The sequence below is a fragment of the Gadus morhua genome, chromosome 6 (assembly GCF_902167405.1).
Source record: "Gadus morhua chromosome 6, gadMor3.0, whole genome shotgun sequence".
Taxonomy (NCBI): domain Eukaryota; kingdom Metazoa; phylum Chordata; class Actinopteri; order Gadiformes; family Gadidae; genus Gadus; species Gadus morhua.
The window spans coordinates 21,742,400-21,754,523 of record NC_044053.1 but is presented as its reverse complement, the minus strand read 5'-3'; the positions used below and the strand labels follow the sequence as shown (position 1 = coordinate 21,754,523).

At 47.7% G+C, this 12,124-nt stretch overlaps 1 protein-coding gene across 1 annotated transcript; it reads left to right on the top strand.

Annotated features, from left to right (window-relative positions):
* The first annotated feature begins 2,000 nt into the window (after positions 1-2,000).
* On the top strand, positions 2,001-9,896 carry ggt1a (gamma-glutamyltransferase 1a). Its single transcript, XM_030359491.1, has 12 exons — positions 2,001-2,277; positions 2,908-3,038; positions 3,128-3,217; positions 3,614-3,806; positions 4,088-4,248; positions 4,509-4,658; positions 5,886-6,022; positions 6,599-6,786; positions 6,967-7,094; positions 7,617-7,729; positions 7,926-8,039; positions 8,286-9,896. Exons 1-12 carry the CDS (start codon positions 2,087-2,089, stop codon positions 8,430-8,432), a joined length of 1,743 nt encoding a protein of 580 aa, XP_030215351.1. The 5' UTR covers positions 2,001-2,086; the 3' UTR covers positions 8,433-9,896.
* Positions 9,897-12,124: the final 2,228 nt, after the last annotated feature.

The window sequence follows — 12,124 nt, the reverse complement described above, 5'->3', positions numbered from 1 at the left end:
GTAATGGTGTTCATTTTAACTAATTTAGTTAACATGAACGCCATTACCTTGGGTAACATGAACACCATTACATTAGAAAAAATGAACAATAGTAGTAAACATGAGCACCATTAGGAAATGATTACTAGACCATTAGTTAGTTGTTAGTTAATGCTTATTAACTAACATTACTTCATTGTGCATTCATTTCCCCTTATTGCAAAGTGTTACCCATTTCCTTCGCAGAAGGTCTGAATAACGATAAAAGCTGAGGCTGAGTGACACAAGAGGGAAGTGACTCCTAGGGGAACACTATGGTTATTTTTTTCTTTTGATTCCAGTGAGCAGGTTGCGGAGGAAGAGCGCTGACACATCTAGTGTCCCTCTAGTGTCCCTGATGCTGAGAGGGCTGAGGCCCAGGCCCAGTACTTGGGTTGTATGTATGTTGTATGTATGTGCACCCCAGCTCGAGCGCTCCACTCAACTACCTCAGCTGGACGCCTGTTCCGCCATTGCTAAGAGAAAGCAAAGGTCCATCATTAAAGTCACAACCCTTCTCCGTTTTGGCAACGCAGTGGTGGAACGAGCTCCCTGCCAATGTCAGGACTGCAGAGTCTCTCACCAGATTACCTAAAAGACTGAAGACTCACTTGTTCAGTTTTCATCTAGACTATGAATAGCCTCCCCCCAAACCCCTCTTAGGCACTTTTTGTATGTTGTACGTCCTTGCACTTAAAAATAGTACTTAGCATTGTGTAGCATCTTATCCTAGCTATCTTTGTTGTATACGGGGAATGGGTTAACCTAACAATTGTAAGGGTTAGCTTACATACTGTACCGACAGCGAGTAATTGTTGGTTTGCTTTCTTCTGACAAATGTAGTCATTGTAAGTCGCTTTGGATAAAAGCGTTGGTTAAATGCCCTAAATTTAAATGTTGAGGATGAAGGCCAGCCCGGGGCCATTGGAGGGGGGGTCGTGGACCTGCATGGTGTAGTCCCCCACGTTGAGCTTCTGGGGACTCTCATTCAATACAGGCTGGTACTGCAACAAGTCAACGTGATTAACACACACACACACACACACACACACACACACACACACACACACACACACACACACACACACACACACACACACACACACCTACTCAGGTACACACAAACACACACACACACACACACACACACACACACACACACACACACACACACACACACACACACACACACTCCTACAGCCAGAATGACTGTAGGAGTGAATGCGTGTTTGCCGGTGAAGATTGCAGCACAGGTCACAGTGCTGCCGGTGTCACTGCCAGGTACAGTCTCAGAAGTCCCAGACCTTTCATTTGGGGCTGGAGGAGAAGGCCAAATAGGATGTGACAATGCTATTGCAGAGCAGAGCTTCAGGCAGAGCCAATCAGGGGGGCCAACTGGGGTCTGAACGATGTCTGCATGTGTAAACAGCTCTCGCTCACCTCCACGACTAGCCTGTCAGCTCTGCGGCTGAGATGCAGGATTTCAGAGATTTTGGGCGGTGAAGAAACCAACCATTTGCTTCAGAATTACTGACTGTGTTTTTCTATTGTGTCTTGTAAAAAAATAAATTTGTTTGGAAAAGATAGAGTGAGGAAAGTTCTGAAATATACACGGCTCTACTATTACATAAAGGCGTGCACTAGATTTGTTACGTGATTTTCCCACTTCCTAATTTACTTTTAGAGTCTAGCTTGGATGTACATATTTTACATTTAACTCATTATCCTCCATGCTCATGCGGTTGGAGTACAGGCTATGATCTTCCAGTTAAATCACAGATGACACACCGGGTACACAAAACCGGCATTAATCACCGCTCGTCGGAACTACTACTGTGTCATTCTGTCCTGGCCTCGCCCCGTTTGCGCAATTGTGCGGGTTCCATGTGAGGACTCTGATGACAACAGCTAAATAAGGGACGATGACTCTCCCCCCAATGATTATAAGGTAAAGACGTTTGGAGCAGAGAGGCCCATTGTCCTGCTGTCACTGCTGTGGAGGTGCTTTCGGTGGCTAGAACGTTTGCCTCCTCACTGGTCTAACCCTCTCCGTTGGTTGTGTTGCTGGATGCTGTCGGGAAGAAGAATGGTCAGGAAGTCCCTGGTGGCCGGGCTGCTGGCGGTGCTTGTGATGGCGGCGGGCCTGCTCCTGGGCCTGCTTCTGGGGATGGGGAAGAGGGAGCGCACCGCTCCCAACGACCACTTCTATTCCAAGGCCGCCGTGGCAGCCGACGCTGGCACATGCTCAGAAGTGGGGAGGTATGTAGCCTGCAGCTTTCGATTCCCCCCGGTGAAATGTTTCATTGCTAATGTGTTTGTCCGGGTGTGTGTGTGAATTTATTATTTGTGTGTATTTGTGTGTGTGTGTGTGTGTGTGTGTGTGTGTGTGTGTGTGTGTGTGTGTGTATGCATCCTAGTCTTTCTGTACCTGAAAATGTTGTTGTTGTTGTTGTTGTTCTAAGCTGTTTGATGTGGTTCAGATGCCAACATAACAGGGCGGCATGTGGCTCAGGAGGTAGAGCGGATTGGCGGGTAAATGGAAGGTTGCTAGTTCGATCCCTGGCTGCTCCTAGCATTTAGGTGTTCCTGAGAAAGATACCTCACCCTAGCTGCCCTTGACGAGCTGGCTGTTGCCTTGCATGGTGGACTTCGCCGTCGGTGTGTGAATGTGTCTGTGAATCTGTGTGTATGCATAGGTGGTTGTAAGGCAATATTGTAAAAAGCGCTTTGAGTGGCCACTTTATAAATGCAGTCAATTTACCATAATAACCTCCTGGTTCTGTGTGGTCACGTGTCGAGGACGCGCGCCCGCGTCTAAATCTTCATGCTTGTGGTGCTCCGTGGGAGAAGCTCACGGGCGTTGCCGTGACCTGTCTGTTGGGTTCCCAGAGACATCCTGAAGAGGAACGGCTCGGCGGTGGACGCTGCCATCGCCTCCCTGCTCTGCGTGGGGCTCCTGAACGCCCACAGCATGGGCATCGGCGGGGGGCTGTTCTTCGTCATACACAATGCCTCCACCGGTGAGCCCAGTCCACGTCCGCTGTTGGGGTCTGGGGCCCCGTCCCGTATCTTCATGATGGGACCCTCTCTCACTGTCCTCCCTCCACAGGTAAAACCGAGACCATCGACGCCAGAGAGACAGCGCCGATGAAGGCCACTGAAGATATGTTCGGCAATGACACCCAGCTCTCTCATAAAGGTAGGAGCAGCACATCCAACCGGTTAAAACCAGACCGGAGCCCCACAGGAGGCGGGCAGCTCATTGGCTATGAGAATGAGCTGCCTCTACTGTCATTTTCCCACCGCCTCTGTAATCCAGGTGAGCGCACACATCGGCATCAGCAGGATGAGTCAGGGATGATGAGCACAGACACGGCGGTGTCGTGTACACCCTACCGTCCCACCTTGGCTTGTATCCTCCTCTTAAAGACAGAGGAACTCAGTCGAAACCCCTCTGCATCGCCTCGGTTCAACCCTCAGGACACTGTTACCCGGGCTTACACCGGAACGCGGGGGCGACATACGGTTGCATAATAGAGAGGGGGCGGGGGTTTCATGGGACGTCGCCAATGGGTTCGCTCTTTCTGCACCACAGGCGGATTGTCCATCGCCATTCCGGGGGAGATCCGCGGCTACGAGATGGCACACAAGAGGCATGGCAGGCTGCCCTGGAGGGAGCTGTTCCAGCCCAGCATAGCCCTGGCCCGCGACGGCTTCCCCGTCGGAAAGGCCCTGGCACACGCCATCTTCAAAAGCAAAGAGTCCATTCAGCAAGACGGCACCCTGTGGTGAGCGTTCAGAGGGAAATAAGACACCCGACTTTGGCCAGTCTGTGCTGTGAAAGTAGTGGAGGTTTTCCTGACGTAGGATTTGGACATGGGAGTCCTTTCAAGGATGTTTTGCATTTTTGTCTCTTGATGTTTACAAAATTGTTTTAATCGTATGATCTAAATATACACACTATATTTTTGTTGATTCCTGCAGAATTAGTTCTAGTGTTAAGTAAACACAATGTTAGACATCTCACAGGACGTTCTCCTCTGCTGTTGTCCTTGTGTTCCTGTTCCAGCGACGTGTTTTGTGACTCTGAGAGAAACATCCTGAAAGAAAACGACATTCTTCGCTTCCCCAAACTGGCGGACACGTACGAGCGGATCGCGGACGGGGGGGCCGACGTCTTCTACAGCGGCTCCCTGGCCCGCAGCATCGTGGACGATGTCCAGCAAGCAGGTACCTGCTGCACAGACGCTCACTGCTGTCCGAACGAATCAGGACCTGAGCCATCAGGAACTAAATATTTGACCTTGACTTTTAATTTACTTGAGTGTGTGTGTGTACCTGTGTGTGTGGGTGTGTGTGTGTGTGTGTGTGTACCTGTCTGTGTGTGTGTGTGTGTGTGTGTGTGTACCTGTCTGTGTGTGTGTGTGTGTGTGTGTGTGTTCATGCCTGTGTGTGTTTGCATGTGTTCATGCCTGTGTGTGTGCTTTCAGGCGGCATCATCACGTTGGAGGACTTGTTGCAGTACCGGCCTGTGCTGAATGAGAGTCCCCAGAAGCTCAACGTGGGGGACTACACCATGCAGGTCCCAGACGCACCCTCCAGCGGCCCCGTGCTGGCCCTCATCCTCAACATCCTAGATGGTGAGCCTCAGGCCCTGGCCCTGGGCCTCTCAGCAGGAGCCCTACAGGGACCCTAGATGTGTCATCACTGTTCCTCCGCAATAGTGTTCCCTTACATGTCACTTTCCTCTTGTGTCACTAAGCCTCAGCTTTTACCATTATAAAGAACAATTTGTAACGGGTCGGAAGAGGACCGAAATGCAGCACACGAAGGCAGGCAGACAGTTGTTACTAATGGACAGTTCCAAGATATCAGGCAGGGCTCAGTTCCGGCTGTGCCCTGCCAGAATCCGTTGTCGGAGGCAGAAGGCAGGGTCGATCACCGGGACAGAGACAGGGCAGGCAGGTCGGGGACAGGCAGGGTCGATTCCGGGGAATCAGTCCGGATAACGTCGGAGAAACTAGTATGGATGACATAGGACAATCTGGAACTGAGAGGAGAGTCCATATGCCGGGTTGATTGGTGATCAGAGGCAGCAGGGCGTAACAGGTGAAGAGAGTTGGACTGATGAGCAGAGAGTGGCAGGCAGGTAGGTGAGGAGAAGGAGGGGCCAGTGGAAAGACACTGGGAGCTAAGGTGAATGAGATGACTGAGAGGGGAGAATGAGATGACTGAGAGGGGAGATCATGACACAATTAAGATAACAATCAAGTAACGTTAGTCAGTAATCATTAACTAACAGCTAATTAACAACTAACTCACGGTCTAGTCATTATTTACTAATGGTATTCATGTTAACTACTAGTGTGCATGTTAACTAAGGTAATGGTATTCATGTTAACCAAGGTAATGGTCTTCATGTTAACAACTAGTGTGCATATTTACTAAAGTAATGGTGTTCATGTTAACTACTGGTGTTCATGTTGATAAAGGTAATGGTGTTCTAATACGGTATGGGTTAGGGTTTACCCTAACCGACTTGGAGGATTGGAGATGGTGGTCCAATGCAACCAGAGTAAAACCCATAACTCTTCACGTCTGCCAATGCTATATAAGAATGCCTATCACTGCATTAACTAATGCTGATTAATGGTTAATCAATGTATTTCTATTTTAGGTGTCCCCAGGAAACGTTATCCATGATGTTTCAAGATATGCTCTGAAGCTGCCCTGCCTTTGTTTTCTTCTGGTTCTTGTGATTCCAGCCTATTCACAGTCATAGTTGTGCGCTGACAGCGCCTTTAGTGAGTTATGAAAGAGAGAGAACCCATCTGGTGTCAACAGGATCTGTCTCCTGTATGTTACAGGGTATAACTTCACGGGGAGGAGCGTCTCGACGGCGGAGAAGAAGACCCTGACCTACCACCGCATCCTTGAAGCATTTCGCTTCGCTTACGCCAAGAGGAGCAAACTGGGCGACCCGCGCTACCTGAACATCACAGATGTAAGTGCTTTGGCTAAGATGTGAAGGGAACTGAGAAAACTTGAACTTGTTCCTGTGGTTAGACACCTGGTGCTGAATGGTACAACAATGAGACCTCAATCTTAATACAAATCTTGCACTAAAATGCCTTGCTTAAGGGCACTCTTGGGTCAGCTGAGTAAATCCGATGACTTGGATTTGAACCAGTTTATCTTCGGTTTATATTTGATAAGATATTGTGGAGAAAGTGTTTGTGTCCCCAACAAGCAGACCTTTTTCGAAGGATTCGTCTGGACCGACAAACGCCTAACTACTATTTGTACACGATGACTCAGCGGTAATCTGCCAGTCTGCAGTGGCGTCATGATGAGTTACACTTGTGGTCCTTACAAGTGTACCTTCAGGGCTTGGCCACCTATTGCATGTAACATCAGGTTGTTACTGCTGCTGTGTACAAATCTTTGCAGATATTGTAACATCCCACCAGTACGGTGAGCACAGAGGCATCAGGGAGCTGCTGTTACAACGGGACCCGTGGAGCCGAGGGGATCCGTACCCCTGGTTCCGGTATGTCAACCTGTGCTACGTTCTCCTCAGCTGATCCACAACATGACGTCGGACTACTTTGGCGATGGCATTAGGAGCCGGATCACAGACGACACCACGCACCCTGACAGCTACTACGACCCAGAGTACTTCGTCCCTGACAACCACGGGACGGCCCATCTGTCCGTCATCGCTGAGGACGGCAGCGCGGTGGCGGTCACTAGCACCATTAACTTTTAGTAAGACAGTTTGCCGGCTCGAATGCACGCAGACTCATCAGTCAACCGTGCATTTCCATTCAATTGGAAATCGTATTCTGGAAAGTTGCAGAGGACTTTCGCTAAAATGGAAGGGATCTGCTACTACTGTTATGTTATTCATTTCATGCATAATCTTCTCCGCTTTCCCACATTCCTCAGCTTTGGTTCAAAGGTCATGTCCAAGACCACCGGGATTATCTTCAACGACGAGATGGATGACTTTGGCTCCCCGCACATAACCAACGGCTTTGGTGTCCCCCCATCACCAAGCAATTTCATCCAACCAGGTCGGGACCCTAGAAACAGACCGCTTGACTGCAACGCTTCAGGATGCCCTGCTGTATGGAGGGAGGGAGGGAGGGAGAGATAGGGAGGGAGGGGATGGCAGGGAGGAAGGTAGGGAGGGAGAGAGGGGGAAGGAGGGAGGGAAGGGATTGCAGGGAGGGAGGGGGGAGGGACGGAGGGGGGAGGGAGAGCGAAAGGGGATGGCAGGGAGGGAGAGCGGAAGGAGATGGCAGGGAGGGAGGGAGCGGAGAGGGAGGGGATGGCAGGGAGGGAGGGAGGGGGGAGGGAGGGGATGGCAGGGAGGGAGGGAGGGGGGAGGGAGGGGATGGCAGGGAGGGAGGGAGGGAGGGGGGGATGGCAGGGAGGGAGGGAGCGAGGGAGGAGGGGATGGCAGGGATACTATATCTTCTGTGAGTGAAAGGGACACATTTATTGCTCATAATGTACTTTATCAAAGCAGATCAAAGGATGATTTAATTGATAAAACTGTCCACCCTACAATGCTGGTTAATGCTCTCATCCAGGCAAGAGGCCGCTCTCCTCCATGTGTCCATCCATCATCTTCGATAAAGACAACAAAGTTAAAATGGTGGTTGGAGCTTCCGGGGGAACAAAGATCACCACAGCCACTGCCTTAGTGAGCATGCACACACACACCCACCCCCACACACACACACACACACACACACACACACACACACACACACACACACACACACACACACACACACACACATGCATGTACCCACATGCATGCATGCACGCAGACACACACACACACGCACACATCTGCACACACACACACATTTTATATTATTTTTTCCTGTTCACAGGTGATCCTGAATTCGCTGTTCTTCAACTACGACCTGAAGAGAGCCGTCACAGAACCCAGAGTCCACAACCAGCTCAACCCCAACATAACGGTGGTGGAGCAGGGCTTCGAGGAGGTGTGTCTCAGGCCAACTCCTTTCGTTGGCATGGCTCTGCTCACCTCATTAGTGTGTGAATAACAAACATACAGTGAGGCTGAAGACTGAAGGGCGGTTCAACTAACACATAACTACAAAAATAACCGATAACTAATAACAATGTGGTCCTATATACACATGTTAATGTAAATGTTAATGGGGATGAGGGTGATGATGGTGATGATGAAGATGATGGAGATGATGGTGGTGATGCTGTCTCCCCAGAGCGTCCTGGAGGGGCTGACCCTGAAGAACCACGTGACGGAGCTGCAGCCCGTCCCCGACTCGGTGGTGCAGGCGGTGGTGCGGCAGGGGGACCGCCTCTGTGCCGAGTCCGACCCCAGGAAGGGCGGCTACCCGGCGGGGTACTGAGAGGCACGCCCGGTGCAGCTGTGGATCTGTGCTGTCGGGACGGGACGGGACAGGACGGGACGAGACGGGGGGACAGGACGCTTCGACAGCCTCAGAGGGACACCAGCGACTTGTTAAGCTATGGACACAGCCAATGTTGTTTGAGTTGAACCTCTTTTAAGTCAAATATGGAGAAACAGATTTCCTCTTTTTTGATTCCTCTCTTGAAAATTTTACTCCAAATTCAAAAGCAATCTAAATCATTTATGCCTGATGGTGAACTGATGGCGACCAAAACTGGGATCATCATTGCCGTGCTGAGTCATCATTGCCGCGCTGCGTCGCGCTCAACATGGACCGTCTGCCCCCTCGTCAGCGTCTGACCCCCCCCCACCCTGCGGTGACGTTAGCCCTGGTTGCTGATGGGAGCGAGAAGTCGTCTCTCAAATTGAAGAGCTTTAAAATATATATTTATATATAGACCGATATAAACACAATAAACTGTGTTTCTTGTGCCTGAGGCACATCGCCATGCACGCAGATTATGGCTGGAGTCGCAATAGCTTGATTCGCTATGATTCGGTCATTCCCATAACTTTGTTGCCTTTAAAAGGTTATTGAAGGTTTAGATAGAAGCGCACCGCAGTGACTTTTGTTTGACAACGCTAACAAAACAAAATAGCTTGTTGAAATAGGACAGCTTTCTGAAGACTGGACATGGGATAATATGAAAGATTCTCTAACGAATTATCTTAAATAAATCTCTCAATGAGATATTGAGAATAGGAAGCAAAAGGGGGGGGGGGGGTATTAAAGGTCAAACTAATTCATCATCGCGGATATCATGTTCTGTGGTCGGTCTGTCTGAAACAAATCTACGAAATTAAATGTCTCTTAAACTAATCAATGGAAAAATCTGATATTAATGTGATTTACTATAGTAATATAAAATGCAATCAGACTTTATATTTAAGCAAGCAATTGTGCACAGATGTATTGATGGAGACAGGTTCTTATCATCCAAAATATTCCAGTAGAGGACATAATAGTTATTAACATTATAGACATTATAGAGTCCATCTGTCCTATCAACAGTTCGCTCTTTTCCCAAACAAGAATCGCCAAAACGAATCTAGTGGGGGGAGTTGGCTCTTGGTTCATACAAAAAAATGTGGACATGTAAACTATTAAGACACTTCAGTTTGTCCTGAAATTGGCTATATTAACAATTATATCTAAAATAAGTTGTTCAGAACAATTCTGCAACCCGCCGCTCTGTGTCATATTTCATAAACTCAACAGATGATTATTTTGTTTCCATGGATCTGCATTGAGTGTTGTGGCAGCCTGAACAGATTTATGTCAATGTTTAATACTGAGTAGAGGTTAGGTGATGTAAAGTGTATCTTGAATATATACATTTGCACATATATTTTTATAAACATGCATTGTTCAACCATGCTGGTTATTAAACATTTAAATATATATTTTTTTCAAATGTGCTTCCGTAAATGCATCACTATACTGTAGCAATGGTCCCTCCAACTCCACGCCATATAGTACGCTGCTATGTGTGTGATGATGGCTGGTTTAACCTGTGTGAATCGATTGGTCAATGCACCACAGGGGTGCTTCCTCACCCAGCCTGAGTCCAATCCGTCTGACTCGGGCAAGGTGAGGCTGTTTCAACCAGCCTCACCATATCGACAATTAACTAATTGAGTTCATTGTCGATATGGTGAGGCTGGTTGAAGCAAACCCAATAGTTCCATTATTTAGGTGCAGTTTGATTAATCATCAAATGGCATTTATTGATATCTTTGTAAAATAAAGATCAATATTGAACAGGAATTACCTTTAAGGCGCTATTTAGTGGACAAAAGTCTTATTTTGTTTATATCTATTTAGACCTAGGCTACTTCTAAGAAGCGAGCATCAGCAAGAAGCCTAGCTGAGGGAATTCCTAACTGTGTAATTTGAATTTTATAGGCATGTGATGTGACCATGTCTGTAAATTGAATTTGCTTTCCTAAATATAATCTCGAGAAGCCATTGTTCAATGGCCGGGCTTGGGACTCTTTCTAGGTCCAGACCCCCCTCGCGCACCGACGTTATGAGCATAAACATGCCGGTAGCGTCACGGTCCACTATTAGTTTAACGATCCAAGTAGCGACAAGAACCCCCGGAATAGATCTGTTTACTGCAGAAGCTGTTTGCCTTTGAGTGACTCAGAGGCAAACACAGCCGCTGGATTGTTAGGGAAAGGCTGTTGGCCCGTAGTAGAGTTATCAGAAACCACCGCGGGTCCCTGCAGAACGTGGCAGATCTGCCCTTTATAAAAAATTCTAAACTGGGAGTTTCTTTAATGATAAATAAAGGTTGGTTCACCAGCTCAATGCAGATGATTTACTGAATCATCAACCCACTTGAACGTCCCTGCTGGACTTCCCCAAGTACATCTGCTTTTGAGCGGTTATCCACCTCTGGGATGTAATGCACTAGAAGGCTATACTTTATTCAAACAGTACACAGCATACGCATGCAAGGAAAACTAATTTCCTGCTATATATTTCCATCGTAATTAGGTAAGTGCTGCATGCAGCGCTTAACTATTGTTCTTCATAAGTTTACTTCTTACTTTCTTTCCCCTATTCTCTACAAACTTTGGGACCTATCTCCTAGAGACACCATTCAAATTAAAATGTTCAGAGTAGCTTGGAATCGCTTGCTTCTTTTCAGATTTTTTAAATATTCTATACTTTTTAAGATAGCCTATTCTACTTTTAAAATACTATCTTTTTTTTTTAACATGGGAGTCAATGGGAGGACGGCAGAGCCTCGTACTTCAACTGTTCAAGACGTAACTAATGGTGCGGCCACACCAACCGCGTTACTCGCGTTGGATAACGCGACGCGCCTAACCTGACGCTTGATCAGTGTGTGGTGGTTCAACGCTTCCAACGCGTCAACGCGCCAACGCAGCTAGATGAGTTCATGTCCATGCAAGTGAACGGAGCGTTCCCTCTTCGTCATAACTATCAAACCAAACATCCTTCACATTCACCGAGCGAACATTATGAAAGTAAAATGCACATTTCTCGCTAAAAATGTTTCCATAAACGCATTTAATGGCGTAACTATGTAACTATTTCCACCCAGAATAAAGAAAGATGTCGGCCGTGGCTGCGCTGGAGTCCGAGGTAGGAAACCCAAACGCCGCCGTGTTTGGGTGCATGATAGAGTTTAGATCGGGTTAGATAAATAATCTTGGATATAAATAACAATAATCGGGTTAAATAACTTCACATGGTGTGTCTGGTGTGTATCCAGCATTCGTAGTCTTGATCAGCAGGTGCCATGCCGTAATTCCGACGTCTCATTGGTCCGAAATATTTCCCATGCCACTATGCCGACGGTTCAATGTTCCGAAAACGGAACCCATTGGTCCGAAGGTCCGTTTGTCCGACTTTTCAAAAAGGAGGCAATTCCACATGTGTGATTATGAAACCAAAAATAAAAGACGATGTAGGCTAAGTTCCAGCAGTGCACTTCACCAATCCAGACTATTGCTGTGGGCTTGAACAGTCACAAGAGGTGAATTTATGAAGTGCACGTTAAACAAGGACTACTTTTCCCGTAAAGAAGTCAAACGGTGAGTGAAAAACAAAAAAAAACTCTTTATATGTAGGCCTATTCGGCCGTCGGCCTAATG

Bases quoted from the DNA above. Each gene is read 5' to 3' on its own strand.
- ggt1a (XM_030359491.1), top strand. From the start codon at position 2,087: ATGCTGTCGGGAAGAAGAATGGTCAGGAAGTCCCTGGTGGCCGGGCTG. The intron at 4,659-5,885 runs GTGAGCCTCAGG...TGTATGTTACAG, and splicing joins CATCCTCAACATCCTAGATG to GGTATAACTTCACGGGGAGG. The intron at 8,040-8,285 runs GTGTGTCTCAGG...CTGTCTCCCCAG, and splicing joins TGGAGCAGGGCTTCGAGGAG to AGCGTCCTGGAGGGGCTGAC.